Source organism: Octodon degus, unplaced genomic scaffold (genome assembly GCF_000260255.1).
Source record: "Octodon degus isolate 3935 unplaced genomic scaffold, OctDeg1.0 scaffold00069, whole genome shotgun sequence".
Classification (NCBI taxonomy): domain Eukaryota; kingdom Metazoa; phylum Chordata; class Mammalia; order Rodentia; family Octodontidae; genus Octodon; species Octodon degus.
Genome location: NW_004524645.1, coordinates 10081567 through 10100508, shown reverse-complemented (window position 1 = coordinate 10100508; position 18942 = coordinate 10081567). Strand labels below are relative to the sequence as shown.

General features: G+C 38.5%; 1 protein-coding gene across 6 annotated transcripts in view; it reads right to left on the bottom strand.

The window, feature by feature from the left end:
* The window catches only part of Reps2 (RALBP1 associated Eps domain containing 2), a 287616-nt gene that overhangs the window by 129878 nt on the left and 138796 nt on the right, over window positions 1-18942 (bottom strand). For 4 of the 6 annotated variants that reach the window (XM_004635084.2, XM_023719539.1, XM_012515551.2 and 1 more), the window contains exons 7-11: window positions 16416-16479; window positions 14349-14491; window positions 7945-8039; window positions 2594-2663; window positions 764-817 (exon numbers count right to left, since the gene is read on the bottom strand). In XM_004635084.2, coding sequence (XP_004635141.1) covers window positions 764-817; window positions 2594-2663; window positions 7945-8039; window positions 14349-14491; window positions 16416-16479 — 426 coding nt within the window. The remainder of the gene's footprint in view (window positions 1-763; window positions 818-2593; window positions 2664-7944; window positions 8040-14348; window positions 14492-16415; window positions 16480-18942) is intronic. The other 2 variants (XM_023719537.1, XM_023719541.1) reach the window with 1 other exon arrangement.

The window sequence follows — 18942 nt, the reverse complement described above, 5'->3', positions numbered from 1 at the left end:
TGCTGTTCTAACTTTAAATAAATAAACTCAGGAGGACAGCTAGCTAATCACAATAAACATGATATAGTTATTCAATAGGCAAGAGAAATAATAGTGAAAAAGAAAGCAGTAACTTCTTTTATGTCCTCTAACCAGAGTTCCAATAGTAACGTCTTTTGGAATCTGTTGGGTTTTTAACTGAGATCATCTTATTTTAACAGTGGTTCCATCAAGAGATCTAAGGACACAGACCCAGACATTTTCTATAATTCCACAAATAACAATCTCTCTAAGAAAATGGGCAGCATAGCTTCATTTTTCTTCTTGGAATCTACTCCATATATAAGTATATATACTTGCTTTCCTGGCAAGGAAATACAAGGAATACAGCATTTGAGTTTTTGTTTTGGGTAGGGAAAATATCAACTCTGGGTTTCCAGCTGATCTACCTTATCAATCCCATACTTTACAGAAGCCACAAGGGCTTGTTGAAATCATCTCAACCCAGCCTTCTCAATTTTGTACTTTGCGACAAAACCCTGGGTTCAAACTGAGTGATCCTTTTGGTAAAAACTGCATTTGGAAGTTTAAAGAACTCATCCTCTTCTTATACATGAAAAGAGTGAAAGGGTAGAGAGCCAAAGGGTTTCCATGTAACAAGACCCAAGACAAACATTTAGAGAGACACATACCCTGCCATAGAGGTAGCAATCTTCTTGCAAAACTATTATTTTATAAATTAGATATAATTACAAGGAAACATGTTACAATGGTTTTCTCCTACCTGGATCCTCAGGCACATCCTTTGGTACGGCTTCATTGAGAGTACTTTTCAGGGCTGGAGACGTTTTGATTCATTTTTCAGGAACAGTACAGAGAAAGGAAGAAAAAACAAAAAATCCTATGAGATTTTATTTCTAAAGCCAGTAACAATGAAACAAAGAATTCCAAGTCATCATAAAAATAGGTCTGGAAAACCTCTATTAATTGCTATAGCATTTACTAGAACAATAAAGACCTCTTGAAATATGAAAATAGGTTCTTGCCTTATTTTAGAGTAAAGATGTATGGGTATTTTCTGCTTTCCAGAGAGCTTCTAGTAGTTAGCAAGAGTATTACCAGGAAGCACGGGAATTTCCTCTCCTTAATTCCTGACAGCCAGATCAAGGACATCAGACCATCTGGGAGTGGAAACCCTACTTAAATGTTCTTATATCTTGCACAGGGTTCCCCCTGTGCAGCCAAGGTGAAGATCTACCAGTTAGGACAGTGATCACAGCACATGAGGCTACAGGCAGTCTCTACTTCCACCTGCCTCTGCTGAGCAAGTGTTTAAATAGAAAGAAAGAAATTATTGTTGCCACTGAAAAATATATTTCTCATGTTTAAATCCCTACACAAATGTACATCAATATTAAGTCTCAACAATAAAAACTAAAATGGCTTCACCTCAGATAAGCTTCTCTCATTCATGCGCAGTGACTCAATCTCAGAAAACAGATGGAATACTGGGGTCAGACTTAGAAAATCTTGGTTCTTATCCCAGTTCCTTTTCTTTTTTCTTTTTGCACAAGTACATGATTCACATTGCCTGAATTTTAGTTCACTTGTCTCCAGATTTTACGTGATAAAACAAGCCAATTTGTGGTGATTGAATAAGACAGTCTACAAGGAAGGACGCGGTAAGTTGCAAAGCATTATAGAAAGTATAGGGCTTGGAACACAGGGTCCTTTCTACACATTTAGATTCTGCAGGCCAACTCATCTCTGTGCCTAGTTGTAGCTCTAAAATGAAACGGCTGAATGGCATCTAGCTGCCTCATTAGTTTGGCAAATTGTGATTGGGCTCCATGTCACATTGCCATACTTACAAAGTCACTGAGAAACAGATAAATAGTGGGACCAGAACTTGGCCCAAGAGCTGACTTTCTCATGCATTAAACCTGTACATAAAAGGTGCATTTACATTGATCTTAGATCACATCTACTAACACAAGATATCAAGCCCTCAACTCTTTCCATTTGTAATCATTTTCTAACTCAGGACCAGGTTCCAGTATAAGGTGTCAAAATAGCCTTGTGTCAAACTGTAATTGACCAATGAAAGAAATGAACGAATAAGTTGGGGGAATTTGGACACTCAAGCTCTTGCTACCACAGTACGAATTGTAATTTTATGGCAACAATTTGAACTACCTAATCTGTCCAAATGCATTTCTATACTGATTATTGCCTTCATACATTCTAGAAGCCAGCTATTCCAAGAGAAGTAGATAATAAAAAAGAGGAAAAGTGTCTTTAAAGGAAGAAAATGGGGGGCTGTCATGACAGCTCAGTGGACTAAAGTGCCTGCTTAGGCAAGCTAAGGCAAGTGCAGGGACCATGGTTCAATCCCTGGCACCACACGCCACAGCAGCCCGGTCCCCAGGGTGGGCTAAGCCAGCTACAGAGTCCAGGATTAGTGGCATAAGCCTGTAATCCCAGTGCTGGGGAGGATGAAAAACAGGAGGATCACCACAAGTTCAAGCTGTGTAGTGAGACTCTGTAACAACCAAATACATTCAAAAAATAAAAATTAAATTAAATGAAGGAAGAGAATACAATCATTGCATACCTTGTTTATCATCACCAGTCACATCTTGGGTAGGAACAGGAAAATCAGCCATGTCTTTAACAGATGTCTTCTTGGAAATGAAAAGTACATGAATTATACTGGTTGGAGTAAAAGTTAAGTGATGTGCACACATGATAAGAATGTTTTAAAAGATATATTTCCTGCCAAAATTTCTATCCTCAGTAAGCCCTGACATTTAACACTATTTTATTATTTTAGTTTTTAGTGAGGTATATAAGTTCATCTGTACTGAAATTTTTGTATACACAGAGAAAAGAAATCATGATCCAGAGCAAGACATACATATGTATAGATCCTGCATTACATTTGAATCCAGCCTGAGATTCATCCAGAGAATTGCACAGTATTTTTCCAGTCAGCCTATGTATACTGTTTCACAAGCAGAAGGATTCTGATAAGTGGCCAATGATGTGGCTATTTGCTATGACAGTGGTGATAAACCTATGGCATGTGTGCCGCAGCAGGCTGTTTGTTATCAAAAGCTCTAAAGGTTTGCCATCCCTTTGCTAGGATCTGTCACGAAAGTGTCCAACTATTTGTGATTAAAATAGCCACCTTGCCATGGAATAAGTGCACTGTATGGATGAGAAGATCAAATTTTTCTCTTAATTCACATATGAGAGAAGTACCTAACTTGAACAAGTATGAATTTGTTTAAACTTTACTCTGAATTTATTTCTTATATATAAACCCTTAACATGCACTTCTATAGTTAATAATAGTATGTATAGTATACTTGCTTAAAGTAAAGTTGCTTAAACGTTCTCCCCACAAAAAAGTATAATACTATGAAATGATGGATATGTTAATTAGCTTGATTGTGGTGATCATTTCACATTGTGTGTACACCAACACATCCATAATAAATGTATACAATTTTTATTCATCAACTATACCTCAATAAAGCCTAAAAAATATGTACTCTAAGATTTCTAAATAAGCCAAATTAAAGGGTAATATATTCATATTTGCTTTATTTTTATAGGCAAACTCTGGAAAGATAACTAAAAATGGAAGGTTGACTTATTAGATGAAACAAAGGTATGGTAGAAAGACTTGTCACCAAAAGCCTTTTGATTATCTTTATATTTTAAACATACTAAAAAATTAAATATGGATAAACTTTAAACTCAAGGACTGTAAATTCTTAAAACTGTTTGGTGCTACAAAGGGTGAACTTTGTATGGCATAATCCACAATTCCACTCTTAGGTATTTTCCAAAGAGAAGTGGTAACATGCGCATACAAAGTGTTATACATGTTAGTAACAGACAAAAAGGGAAAGCAACATGAAGGTCTGTTCACTGATAAACGAACCATCAAAATGTGGTATATCCATACTGTGAATACTATTTAAGCAATAAAAAGGAATATAGCACTGATAGGTGCTATGAAATGAGTGAACCATAAAAATGTTATAGCACTCTGGGATGCTAAGGCAGGAGGATCACAAGTTGAAACCCAGCCTAAGCAACTTATGGAGACCCTGTCACAAAATAAAAATAATAAAAGAGCTGGTATGTAGCTTAATGTGAAGGCCCAGTGCTCCATCCTCAGTACAACAAACCCCCCTACACACACAGAGAGAGAGAAAAGACAAACTAAGTGAAAGAAGCCAGCCACAAAACACCAACATTTATATGAAATGTTGTGCATAGGCAAATTCAGAAACAGAAAATAAACTGAAAGCTACTAGAAGCTGGTGGAGAGAGGAATGGCAAATGATAGCTAATGAATATGGATTATTTCTTTGGGGTGATGAAAATGTTCTAAGACAGGACTGGAGTGATAGATGAACAACTCTACTAATACATTAAAAGTCACTGGAATTGTGTGTTTAAAGTACACAGTTGCTAAATCAAAGGTTGAGAAGAAAAAGAAGGAGAAAGTTCTTGCTACGATCCCAAAACTGGTCAGTGGCAACAAGAATGGATATACCCATGTGGTCAAGCTTCGAAAAATGCCTAGATACTGCCCTACTAAAGCTGTGTCCCAAAAGCTCTTGAGCCATGGCAAACATGTGAGGAAACTTTGAGCCAGCATCACTCCCAGCACCATCTTGATCATCCTCACCAGGCATCACAGAGGCAAGAGAGTGATCTTCCTGAAGCAGTTGGCCAGTGGCTTGCTACTTGTGACTGGGCCTCTTAGCCTTAATTGCGTTCCTCTATGAAAAACACACCAGAAATCTGTCATTGCCACCTCTACAAAAATTGATATCAGCAAAGTGAAAATCCCCAAACACCTCAATGATGCTTACTTCAAGAAGCTGAGGAAACCCAGACACCAGGAGGGCGAGATCTCAACACCAAGAAAAAGAGATACCAGATTTCAGAGCAATGCAAGGTGGATCAGAAAGCAGTGAACTCACAGATATTAGCAAAAGTCAAAGCTGTTCCTCAGCTCCGGGGCTACATGCAATTCATTTTTGCTCTGACAAATGGAATTTATCATCATAAATTAGTGTTCCAAATTTCTTACTAAGAACCTAATTAAATAACTCATACATTTAAAAATAAATGAATAAATAAACTGCATGCAGTCAGGATAGGTTGAAAAACTCAGAGAAAGATCAATAAGTTTGGGCCAGGGAGATTGGCTCAGTGGAATAAGCGCTTCCCTGGCAAGCGCAAGGGCCTGAGTTCAATCCCTGGTTCCACAAAAAAAAAGAAAAATAAGGAACAATGAGTTCTTAGAAGGTAAAATATTTAATTATTAGTTATTAAAATATGGCCTATATTTCTTGATGGCCAAGACTTCAATTACTCTTATCACCCTTCCTTGAATTTGATTTATCATATTCAGTGTCTAAAAATACCTCATCCTCAAAAATAACAATGTTCAAAAGAGGATTTTTATTGTTCTTTTGCTTTCTTGTTGGGACAAAGTAAAAGATGATTTGGTAGATTTCAACCCCTTCTTCCCAAATAACCAGGTTAGGTACACAAAAGTATATGAAACTAGCTACACATTCATACCAATAAAGATGGATATATTGCTATGTAGATTGTGTGTGTGTGTGTGTGTGTGTGCGTGCATGTGTGTGTGTGTGTAAAACGGACCTGCAGCTGCCTGTATATTTGTTCTTCTTTCCTTTCACACAGATGATAAATGATTACTGAGTCAGCAACATAGTTTCTACCAAGAAGAAAAACAATACTGTATTATCTGTCTATATTGGAAGGGCAAAGACTATCTAACACCACGATAAATTGGAACAATCTGTTCATACAGAAAGGTAACAGTTTGTATGACTTCATAGTGTTCTGCAAGCTGGGGCCATGGTACACACACCAAAACCCTCCCCTGGGGCACCTGCTCAGAGAGCTACGCAGTTATCCACCCTAGCCTAGCTGACAGACAAACCTCTCCAGAGAATGTCAGAGCCCAGAGTAAACTGAGCGCCATGGAAAGCAGAAAACTACTGCATCTACTTCTACATCAAATATGTTCTGCAGAAAAAGAAACTGCAAAAACTAAAATTCTTCAAAATGTAAATATAGTACATTATTCCTCCTCCAGTCACTTTCCTTTGTATCTTTTCTTGGCAAATAGAAACCTGTTGAGGAAAGTGCCATGACAACTACAATTGAAAGACAGAGCAGCAGAATGGCAAAGAGAAGTATTCAACAGAGGTGGCCCGGATGGGCAGGCTTGGTTGGCTGGGGACTGCCAAGCACAACACCACTGACATACACTATAGGCCTGAGGCCCCCCAACGGAAAGGGTAAATAACCACGGAGTTCTGAGAAATGAAGAAATAACCCTATATCTTGCCTTTGACTTCTACCACCTTGTGTCACTGCAACTCATTTCAGGGGGTTCTAACCAGAGCCTGTGAATAAAGTCCATTTATTTAAACATAAGTGAAATAAATCAGACCCACATGTGCAAACATCATATTGTCTCCTTAGTGTGAGAACCTAAAAGAGAAAATGGAATCTGAAGGGTACAAAAGATACTGGGAAAAGGGAATGAACTTATACAAAAAGAAAGAGTTACTGAGTTGAGGAGGACAGGAAAGGGAGTTGGGGAAAATTTTATCCATGTACATAAGCAGGATTGTTTGGACAACTGTACTGTGCCTTTCTGCTGGTCTATAGAAAGGAGCAAATAATAATTTGTTCTGTGTCCTTTTTTCAATTATTTGTGCTTTTTATCTTCTTAATTTCTTTTTTTTAAAATTTTTTATCTTCTTAATTTCTTATACAATTCTTTCTTCTTCTAATTTTACATGCATAAATATGGTAATATGAATAATTGGTTGGAAGACTACACTATGTATTACAACAAATACTGTGAAATTCTGTATCACTTGTAATTTTTTGTTTTAATATTATTTCATATTCTCTTTTAAAATAAAAATGCATACATATACTGATTGCACTGTATTCTATAAATACATACAAATATTATTTGACAATCAAATTTCCTAAAATTTTTAAACACTTCCAGACTAGAGATCAGGCAGTACTAAGGACCCAGCCTAGAGCCTTTCACAGGTTAGGCAAGCACTCTACCATTGAACATACCCCCAGCCCTGATTCTAGACCTTTTTAGGAAAGGAACAGCAGACATCATAGCAATAAAAATAATGATGATGATAATGATGGAGATAATAACAACTGTATCAAGTCATATTTACTGATTCATAGCTAAGGATCACTCTGCACATGGCTAAGCCCTTCTTCTGTCAATGGCCCAACACTGCAGGAATTAGGGGAACATCCAAACCAGTCCTCTTTTGGTAAAAAGTTAAAAACACCAAAGGATCTCTGAATGAGATTTGAGGCCCCTATATAGATATGTAGTTCTCAAATCTCTTTTCAAAATTACTGTGGTTCACTTTACCTTGCTAATGCCCAGCTAGTAAAAATTTAACTTACATTATTCACCAGGGCATTAAAGCTTGATTAAAATAAATGTGTTGGTTAGCATTTTCAGGCTTAGTTTGGTTATTCCATAAAGATCACTTCTGGAAGGTCAAGACATGCTACTTACTTCACCAAATGTAGTTTTAGGGGGAAAAGAAAAAAATAATGATAAACACATCCAGTCTACAGATTTAAAAAGCCAATCCTCAAACTAATTATCTATTTATACTTTTTATTTATTTATTTGTTTTTTTTACAGAACCGGCGATCAAACTCAGGCCACAGCGCTTGCCAGGTAAGGGTTTATTCTACTGAGCCATCTCTCCAGCCCTCAAACTAATTACCAAGTGTGAAGAGAAAGTGTTATAAAGGTTCATTTTCCCAAGCTTGTAAAGAACATAGATTAATGATTAATTCTCTATGCATCCTATTTATTAAGATAGAGAGCTCTTTTACCTCCATCCGATTCAGGTCACGGGCTTGTTGGTTTGTTGGCATTGACTCAGAGTAAGAATCAAATAATGCACAGTCCCACTTGGGCTTAGGAAAAGCTGAGAAGAAAGAAAAAGAATACATAATATACTACAGCCACAGTGGTTTTTCTTATCAGTTTTTCTATGCTTGTTAAATATAAAAGTATTAATTAGCTCTATTATAGTACCTATAACACTAATCATGCTTAAGTAGCTCTTTAAAGTTCTTTACTAGGGCAGGGGACATAGCTCAGACATCTAAGCACCTGCCTGCCTGGCAAGCACAAGGACCCAGGTTTGATCCCCAGTACCGCATGCCATGTTGGCCCTGCACCATGCTCACCACCAAAACCAGGCATGGTGGCACATGCCTGTAATCACAGTACTGGGGAGGCTGAAACAGGAGGATTACTGCAAGTCTGAGCTGTGTAGTGAGACCCTGTACCAAATACATTAAAAAATCAAAAAATAAATAAAGTTCTTTACTAACACAACTCCATACTTCTCTGATTCTTCTTTCTCACATGATGAAACTGAAGATTAGGGAAGTTAATCAACTTACTCAAAGTTATAGTTAGTAATGAAGAGCAGAGACTTGAATTCCTCACAGAGTTCTTAGCACTTCATGGTGTAACATAGCACTCCTCTGTCTGTCTCTGTCTCTGTCTCTGTCTCTCTCTCTCTCTCTCTCTCTCTCTCTCTCTCTCTCTCTCTCTCTCTCATAAAACCCAGAAGCTCCCACTTGCCACACAGGGACTCTGCTACTGAAATACATCCTCAGCCCTTTTTATTTTTTATTTTGACATAGAGTATCGCTAAATTTCCTGGAATTCTGGCCTCACACATGGAATCCTTCTGCCTCAGCTTCCAGAGTAGACAGGATTATAGATCCACCACACCCAGCTCCCATAGTAGTCATTTTCTACACTAACCATCACTCACACTCACTCAGTATATTAACTTTTATCTATGCTGCTGGCATAATTTTTAAATGTAGTAACCATGGTAATAGTTTGAACTATGAATATTAACTAAGAAAATACTTCATTTTAGCTGTTGTAAGAAATAAAAATGACTTACAATGATGTATGTCTGAGATAATGTTATAAAATGATTACTTGTTTGGTTAGCAGGACTAATAAAAATGGAAGTATAAATTCTTAACAAATTTAAAGGAAGTAAGAATCACATGATGGGTTTCTTCCACCATACTACAGTGACAATGGCTGTTAGTTGGGTCTCTGGATGAATTACCACAAGGAAAAAGCAATGCAACTTGGTAAGCTAATTCCAAAACAACCAGCTATTTCTTCAAAGCAGAGTCTGCATTACCATTCCGTCACAAAGTAATGAAGATAGAAATATGTGAACTAGAAAATTTGTCAATGTTCTGAAGAAGAAAAGCATTTGCAGCAGATAATAAACAGAAGCTACAAATTAAATTTGTCAAGCAAGCTATTAGGAAATCAAAAATTTTATTGCTATATGTCCATGATATATAATAATTACATTCATTGTGGGAAACTGGTGCATATATTCTTTTGCATCTTGATCATTTCCATAGCCCTGCCATCTCCCTTCCCACTGCCCCTCAGCCCCTTCCCCATATCCCATAAGTCTATCTATTCCCCTGTTTTCTACCATCTCTCCTTAATTTTATGATTTAATTTATTGATAATTTATATTTCTCATATAAGAGAAATCAAGTGATAATTTCTGCATCTGACTTGCTTCACTCATTATTTTAATACAATACTTCAAAAAGAATTTTAATCAAATGTGGAAAATGGACTGACATTGTCTTTAGGCCTTACCCACCTGCACTAGGGACTGAATTGCCAACCCTGCTCTGCAGGAAAGAACTGGTTAGGTATCAGGAATCGAAATGCATTTTCATTCATGTGCTTACCAGAATCCAAACTTTACTGAAATCAAATGGGGCAAACATGGGCCCAGCTGATTGTTCTCACCATGAGGTCTATTTCCTTGGTAAAAACTAAACACCTTTCAAAGCACCATTCTTCAATCCGGCCCCAAGAGCAGTTTTACTCAATTTTCTTTTAGTCTACCAATTTAGTGCTATGCCTACAATTGTAAAACCAGTATCTTATAATGGGAAGGTCTTATGTAGAAAGTGAATGTTTTCCAAAACTAGCAATAACAATTAACTGCTAAATCTCTTTCCAATGTGTCTATATCTCCACTGTCACCTCCCAGGGTGAGTCCCCACTGCTCCTGACAGGACTTCCATTTAAACTCTCTTAGTTTCCATTCTTGCTCCTTAATACCTGCTTTCTGAAGGACAGTCAGCCTGCTCATTTGAGATAGCAAATCAGATTTATCACTCTGATGCCAAACACTCTGTTGTGGCTTGTGTCTAGATAGATGTCCCCCAAAGCATCACACAGCCATAGGTGGGGCTTTTCAGAGGTAGCTGGTTCTAGGGTGTGTCATGCTGGGATCAAGGGTGTATACTTATTAAATTAGTCCACTGACTGGTTTGGCACAGTTCAGGGTAGGATTAAGGGTCCCCCGCCCTAGGCGTGAGTGTTATTCATCCTTAAAAAATATAATATAAAAGGGACAGAAAAAAAATCTGACCCTTGTCACGTGGTTGCTGCATTCTGCCTGCCATGAACTTTCTCTCCTCTGCAATGCCCCTCTGCCATGCCACCCTGCCTCACAGCCAGCCAACTATGAACTGAACACTCTACAAACTGTGAGCCACATAAACTTTTCCTCCTTCAACTTTGGTTGTCAGGTATTGTGTCTCAACAACACGAAAAGTGTGACACACAGAGCAATGTTACTATGCACCATCTGCTTCCTACCTTCCCCTGAGCCTTCCCTAAGGTCTCTCATCCTCACTCTGCACGCTCCAGGCAATGTGGCCTGAAATTTGTTTCTCCTGTGTTTCTAGTCCCCCTCTGTGCCTCTCCAGCATACCTGCTGTCCACTCTTCACAGAGCCCTCTCTTGCCCCTTCTTAACTTTAAAGCTCTTAGTTCTTCTTCCATATAAGCTTCTCCACCACATCTCAGCATGGACAGGCGAGCATTCCCTGAGGTCACACATGCCATTGCTGAACCTGCACCCTCTCTCAGCATTTAGTCCTGGCTCCAGTGACACACTTGTGAATTCATTTAACATCTATCCTCCAACCACCCACAAGTGCCATGCAGTAAAAACTCTTCTAGATAGCATCCTCACTAGAGAGAGTAACAGTACCTGTCACATAGTAGGTATTCAATACTTTTTTAAAACAAAATATGAAGCAAAAATTTTCTGCCAGAATCTACCCAGTTACCTAGACCAGCAAATATCAAAGGGCTCACAGAAAAAAAAATTGTACTTCCAGCTCTGCCTTTTAACTTTCACTGTTAGGGAAAAGTGATCATTTCTATAATTACAGGTAAAATGGCATCAGATGTAATAACTGCTTTTTATTTTAACAAAAGCTTGTATAATTTTGAATACATGATAACCTCAACTGGAGTTATATTCTTCAAGAATCTTGTTGAAAACTGGACCATTTTTGAAAAGCTGCATGTGGATTGATTAGAAAAATGCTGAACTATGATAAGCTCTTAAAAAAACTAAATGGGGTTCCATAAAAGCAATGGAAAAAAATCAACAAGACCATTCATATTTTCAAAGGTTCTAAAATAACAGAGAACTAGATAGTTCAGGCCTTTTTTTACGCATGATACAAAGAAAAGCATAGATGATTAAAGCATTTAAAATTTAACTTAATAAAAAAATTTTTTAAATTAACTGTTAAATCCCCAGTTTGCCAAAAATATATTGTCACAGAGTCTGATGGGGCTTCTGAGATCTCTCAGGCTGTTAGAATGATTTAATTATTATTTGAGGTAATGCCCACAACCTCAGAAAAGATGCTCATGTTTTGTGTACTTGGAGAGTATGCGATGAAGTCTTCAGTTATCCCTGCATGCTGGCAGTCTCCATAAAAACCAGGGAGAAACAAAAGGCTCTACTGCAAGTGATGGAGGTGAATCTTGATTGGCATTCTTTTTTATATCCTCCCCTCTACTGAATAAGCAGGTCAAGAGGAGCCATCTGCAGCAGTAAAGAAACCAGGAGATTCTCTTTGTTAATGACGTAACTTAGGGATTTGAGATTTCTAAAAATTGTAGCAGTGACTCTTGGAGAAGTCCATGAACCACATGCACACACGCAAAGTGACTTCTCAAACAAGGGGTAAGGACACGTGGTACAGGCTCCAAAACAATAAGACAGCACTGATCAACACCAAAAGGGAAAACTAAGTATGACCTTGGGAGATGAGGTTATCTAGGACTCCGCCCAGGGCCAGAGAGGAAACTGTGAAGGTACTGAGTATAAGTAAATAACCCTGGAGCAGACTTTCGTCCTTTGGCCAGCTGTTAATCCCTATCAGAGACAAAAGTCCAGAACCCCAGACGAAGGGGTTCCTCAGTGACCTGCACTGCCTTGATAACAGAAGCCATGTTATCAAGGCTGTGGTTGCCAGGCCAGCCTCAGGAATGCCAGAGCTTCTTTATTGCAATCCAAGAGAAAAAGAAGAGAGGAAGAGAGGAAGATACAGAAAGGGATAGGGAGGGAGGGAGAGGGAATAGGAGGGAGAGAGGAAAAAGAGAGAGAAGGAGAGCAGAAAGAATGAAAGAAAGAAAAAGGAGAGGAGAAAGACAGACAACAAAGAAGGAACACCAGTTTACTATGCCACTCAACTGTACCCTAATTCACAAGGGCCTATGAGGGTCTTCCCCAGTCTTGAGGGAAGGACAGCAAGCTACAGTGACATCCTACTATAAGCAAAAGGCAGTTTCTATTAACAAGGTCCCAGCCCTGAGATCACTAGTTAACTCTTCTCTCTATATTCTCCCTTCCTTGTACATTTTACAAGATCATTTGAGAAAACTTGAAAAGGGGCCAATTTTCCATGCAACATGTTCACTTGTCACTGTCACTAGCCACAGGTTGGTCTCTTCCCTTTGACTGAACTTTTACCTCTTCCTTACCTAATACAGAAAAAAATAAGAGTCAGGGGCCACAAGACTGACTTAGATGAGACATATGCCCTTTGAATCTGGTGCTATCACGAGGAGGGGACTGTAAGAGACAATAGCAGGCCTTTTCACCACTACTCGCAAAAGCTGTACTCCACTAACAAGTAGCTATACTTTTTATAGACACACTTCCTCTTACCAACAATGAACTGTGATTAATCTCTCATTTTTAAAGAGAGATTTAAGATTTTTCTCTAGTTGAAAAAGGTAAAAGCACCAGCTGTTTCCGGCCCCTTTCAACAGAAACTATGCTTTTCTGCATAATGGTAATCAGTGCAATGCCCATTGATTCTGAAGAGGCCAAGACAGACTGTTATCTTTCCAGTCTTTCAAAGGAATTTACACAAATGCTGGCCTTCCCATGACCCTTTCCTATCCAAACAGTTCAAAACATTTGTTTTGAGCTGGCTATTTTATCAAGGAGAAAGACAAAAAGAGTTATATTCCAACCATCTGGTGTGCTGGCATGATATATATATATTCTTATAGTTACATGGGTATATACATGTATCAAAATTCAGAGTACACATCGAAGATTACAGCATTTTGTACATTTCACTACATGTAATTTTTAATTTTTTCAATTAGGTATAAGAGTTCTACTCTAGTCCACTAGCAAAGACCACTTGGAGATACTGGGACAGTAGAGGCAAACCTATAGCACCCATGCAAGAGCTGCCTGTTTATATCACTGAAAGCTCTAAAAGGTTCACCACTGCCTCACTAGGACATGCACCAGTTGCTATCTGGTTCTATACGACCTTCTTTTTTATATTTTATCAGCTAATAGGTTCAGTATTTGCTTATTCCATAGTTCTCACAAAAGGGTAGGGGCTGACCAGATAGCTCAGCAGATTAAAGCACCTGCTTAGGCAGACACAGGGACTGGGGTTCGATCCCCACAGTGCCCTGCCAGCCTTGCACCTGGGGCATGCTGAGACAACTAGGCATGGTGGTGCATGCCTGAAATCCCAGCACTTGGGAGGTTGAAAACAGGAGGATCACTATGAGTCCAATCTGTATAGTAAGACCCTGTAGACCCTGTACTAAATACATACAAAAAAGAATAAAAGGGTAAGAGATTTTGACTCCAACGCATTCAGAGGGGATCAACATAAGAAGAACCAATGATTCACACCTACCCATATGAGCCCTCTGATTCATACTATCAGCTGTAAAAATCTAATATAAGTTAAAGAAAAACAACTGCATATACCAAGGACTCTCCAATATCTAGACAGCATTTTAAAACATAAAACCTTCTTCTTTAGACCTTCATGGCAAGTGTCTAAAATTTAGGATGTACAAGGAAGCCTTACCTGCTTGTAGGTACTCTGGCTGCAGAGTCGGAGGCAGGCCCTCGGGTAGCGGGTAGCCGTTCTTCCGGGCCACAATGAGATGAAATGCAGCACAGAATTCAGGCAGGGTCAGGGCTCCATCACAGTCAGCATCACTAAGTTCCCTAAAAATAAGAAATGTTATTAGTACCTGCCATGAGAGCCAGCCTCAAGCCCGCCAACAAAATTCACAGGCAGTGTTTTCTAATACAGGGAACACGGCACAAGAAACTCTAGCACAGAAAGAAAAGCAATGTCTACATATACACATTTAGCGGACAGTCATTCAATAAATGCAGGCTGCATGATGGGAAGAGCCCGACATAGCACTTGAAACAGGCACTTAGAATCAGTCTTGAGGCAAGTTACCCTGAACCCAAGAATGAATAGGTGCTTCATTTCTCAGCTCTGAGGAAAACCTTGAATTTTCTACATCATGTAAAGTTTTGTAGCAAACTGTTCTTTGCCTGAAAAATTCTCTCTTGGGAAAATACAAATAAGCTCTGTAAATATTCACTGACTTACATTTTAAGATAAAACTAGCAACTAAGCAAGGCTGGAACCAGATAAGACAAAAAGAAAGAAAGGGAGTCTTGAAAAGGCTTATCTCCGCTTCAGTCACTGTTTCCCACTGAAAGACACAGACCTGTTTACTCAGCACAAAAGAAACCTATTCACTGAAGGAATTAAGAGCCTGTAAGCCCCATCTCTCAGTGTACAGATACAAAGGTGCTTATGTGAGCACAGGTACAGAGACAGGCTTGCAAGAGACTGTCCTAGAAAGGTGCTACTATTAGAAAGAAAATAAGTGCCGTAATTTCCCCTTAGATCCTCTGCTCTCTGCACGGCCCCCTTCCTCTCTTCCCCCTCCAATTTGGAAAACACCAGCCCTGAGACCAGCTGCCTCCCAGGCTGAGGCCTCAGGGAACTGCTTCAAATGCCTGATGGAGAGAATACCATTTGGCCTTCATGAATGTGTCTTGACAAAAAAAGATAGGAAGCCTCATGCCTATAATATTTAAGCTTGGATTTCTGCCAAAATAGTCTGCATTCTTTTTAAAATGAGATTCTTTTTTCTAGCTTTAAAATCTAATATATGGATTTCTGTTAAAAAAAATAATGAAGTATGCCAGAGTATATTGTTTAAAGAACCTAAATCCAGTTCAGAATCCCAGATCCACTGGCATATATAAATACTATAGAATTAATTTTTCAGTAAGATGCACAAAACATAACAAGTAAATCCTATTATAATTTTTGTGAATCTTCATGAAAAAAGCTTTACATAAATATCCCAATGTCTTAATTATGTATTTATAGCAGCACGGACTCCTGCCCAGGCTTGGAGAAAAACTAGCCTGCACACAGCTGAGAGTTTATGATGCCAAGCATTTTCATAGATGCAAATGGAGCCATCTGGACCACGTCAGCATCGCCCTTCTGGAGCTACAGCTACAGCAGCAGGTTCTTCATGAAGGTGCAGTGACGGTGCTACAGCTGCAAGACTGAATTAGAGCCCCACCAAGAAACACTGGCCAAATTTAGGAAGCTAAGAGGCAGCTCGAATAATCAGATTTCACTTATTTCCAATTGTTCCTGGGCCTTTTGTTTACCTAGCCTTACAAAATATGATAAACAATAGCTTGTTAAGGTCCTCTAGTTATTTGCCTCAGCTCGATTAGAACAATCTGAAAATAAAAGGCATAAGGCATAAAGTCTCAATGCCTACCACTGCGTAGCCTGAAAGGGACTGAATGGAGATAATAAATAAGAAATTATTATTTTTTCCACAGAACTAGGGATTGAACTCAGGCCCTTGCACCTGCCAGGGAAAGAAATTATTTTAATAGTCAACACTTATAGTGCATAGTGTATGCTAAGTACTATTTACTTTGCTTCTCATATAATGTATTTAAACTTTACAGCAACAAAAATCTATATTATATACTCTCTTGTCTGCTAAAAAATTCATTCAAAAGTAAGGCTCTTCAAGATGCTAAAGGATGAATAATATGGTAATATGTTACTACGGACAATCATTGTACTCACCATATATAAGAGAGTTCTGGAATGGAAAGCTTTGACTTGGTGAAGAAGTTCTTGGCCACAGAGCCTGTCAAAAACCATCATTTAAATAAAGAATAAATTACTTATCTAGAGAAGATTTTATTTTTGTATGTAAATTAATTACCTTTTTTTTCATTTAGCATTCTCTACCATATAGCCACAAACACAACTAAAAATCACAGAAGTAAAAGCAACCTAAGGCTTGTCTAGTGTAAGCAAGGCTCTGGGTTCAATCTGCAGCACCACTATGTTCAATAAATAAAGAAAAATACAAGGAACATGTGAAAAATTTTTAAAGCAGTATATAGATTAGAATAGGGCAAAAGAAGTAATGACATATTCTGCATGATAGATGCAAATCACAGAAATTAATTCCTGCTTTGTTCTTACAAAAACTCTGCAAAATTCAAAATTATGTAAGTGAAAATATGTTAAGTACTTATATTTAAAAGGTAATACATGGTAGAAAAATAAGCAAGAAAAAGAAAATGAACACCATTGTTGTCACTAACAGACATCTTGGGAAATATCACTGGTGAGGTTTACGATCTCTTTGTGCCTTTTGGAGAACTTTGTCTGGAAGTTTTCTTTAGTTGTTGTAAAGGTACCTATATCAAGTGAGGGCAGGCAACCATCGCACTGTACATGCTGTGTAACTCAGTCCCACCTGCACTTGATATGGTAGTCTTCACTAAGATTCAATTATTGTTATGCTTTGAGCTCTCACCAGTTTCACAGCTCAAAAGCTTCAATTCTAATTAACTAATCTAAAGAATAGTTCAATCAAAGCTCCAAGCTCTATCCTATCTTTCTTTTTTAATTTTTTTTGTATTTTTAAGGAAGAGTCTACAGCATGTTCAGGGTCTCACTACTAGATCAGACTCATAGTGCGCCGCCTGTTTACAGCCTCCCAAGAGCTGGGATTACAGGCGTGCACCACCAAGCCCAGTCTCAACTGCTGTCTCAGCACGCCCCAGGAGCGGGGCCGGCACAGCAGGCCCGGGACCCCGGCCCCTGCGCCTGCTTGTGGGTGCTTTAATCTGCTGAGCTACTTGGCTGGTCCTTTCCAAGCTCTATTCTAAACTGATAAAGCCAAAAATTTTTCCATGCCTATCACACGTCTTCTAAATGGCCTTAAAACAATGACTTATACTAGACCCTAATTCAGATTTATTTTGCTTTGATAGATTATCAAATATCAAAGGCAAACTACCCTACAAACCAACAAGCTCTCTCGCCAGAAGTGCCCTGGAAATAATGTTGATACACAACTCCTGGCCAGAGTAGTTGACTGCAACCACTTTGTCAAAGGTCTGTCAGAACTGTCTTGCAAGCCTGCTGACCAGCTATTTTACAGATCCAGAGACTCTCCTCACATGGAAACTTCATTTCCCCCACATCCCCTTTCTTACAAGCACACTAAACACACAAACCCACAGCTAGAGACCTGGCCTGGCCTTCAGAGAGTACTACCACTCTTCAGAAAAGTTAGAGGAAATCCATAGGAAGCTGAACGCTAACAAGTTCAGCTGTGCCTTTGCTGCTGCCACTGAAAGATGAAGCTGAGGACAAAGACTGAGTGCTCCCTACTTTAACACTGACCGTGTGGGAAGTATAACTATGCCCTGGAACCCCCACCCTGCCACCCGCTGCCACCCACTGAAAACAGAGCATCTATTTGTATGCAAAGCCTACAATAGATAAATCAATAAAGGGAGGAGGTTGATTACTGGTTACTTAGGACTAGCAGGTGGGAAGGGCTCAAATCACTGCTACTACACTGGTTACTTATTGGCTGGTAATGAAAATATTCTACATTTAGATTGTGAATATACTCTGTGAATAGAACAAAACTACTGAACTGCTCATTTTAAATGGTGAAGCTCATGGTATGTAAAAAGTATCAATGAAGAGTTTTGTTTTGTTTTTTTAAAGAGACATGGACTAATTGCAATATGTGAACTTCTTTTAATTGTCTAATTTTTTAACTTCTTTTTAAAGAAGTTTAAAGGCATTCATGAGCCAAGTATGGAGGTACATGCCAATAATCTGAGCTTGTCAAGAGGCTGAGGCAATGAGGCAAGTCTGAGGCCAGCCTGGTCAGCAGCAACCTAATTCAAGATAGACAAATAAATAGATAGATAGATAAGGCTGAGGATATAGCTTGGCCAAAAATAAATAAACAGGAATAAAGCCATTCAACCATTCAAAAATATAAAAAGGCATTTATGAGACAGGGAAATCACAACAATGAAGACGACATGAAAAAAAATTGTGGGATTTTTTTCACATGTGCCAATGACTTATGTTTATATTTTCTAAGGAGACTTTAGAGAATCACCTGAAATATTTTCCAAATGAAACATGTGCCAAATGTAATTAAAAATCATCTAGGCAGAAAAAAGAAAACAAAATCATTGGTGCTGTGTGATAGGTAAATAAGAGTTTATTATACCAGCTAGACTGGGTGTATCTACATTTGAAATTCTGCAAAACAAAAAAGACTATA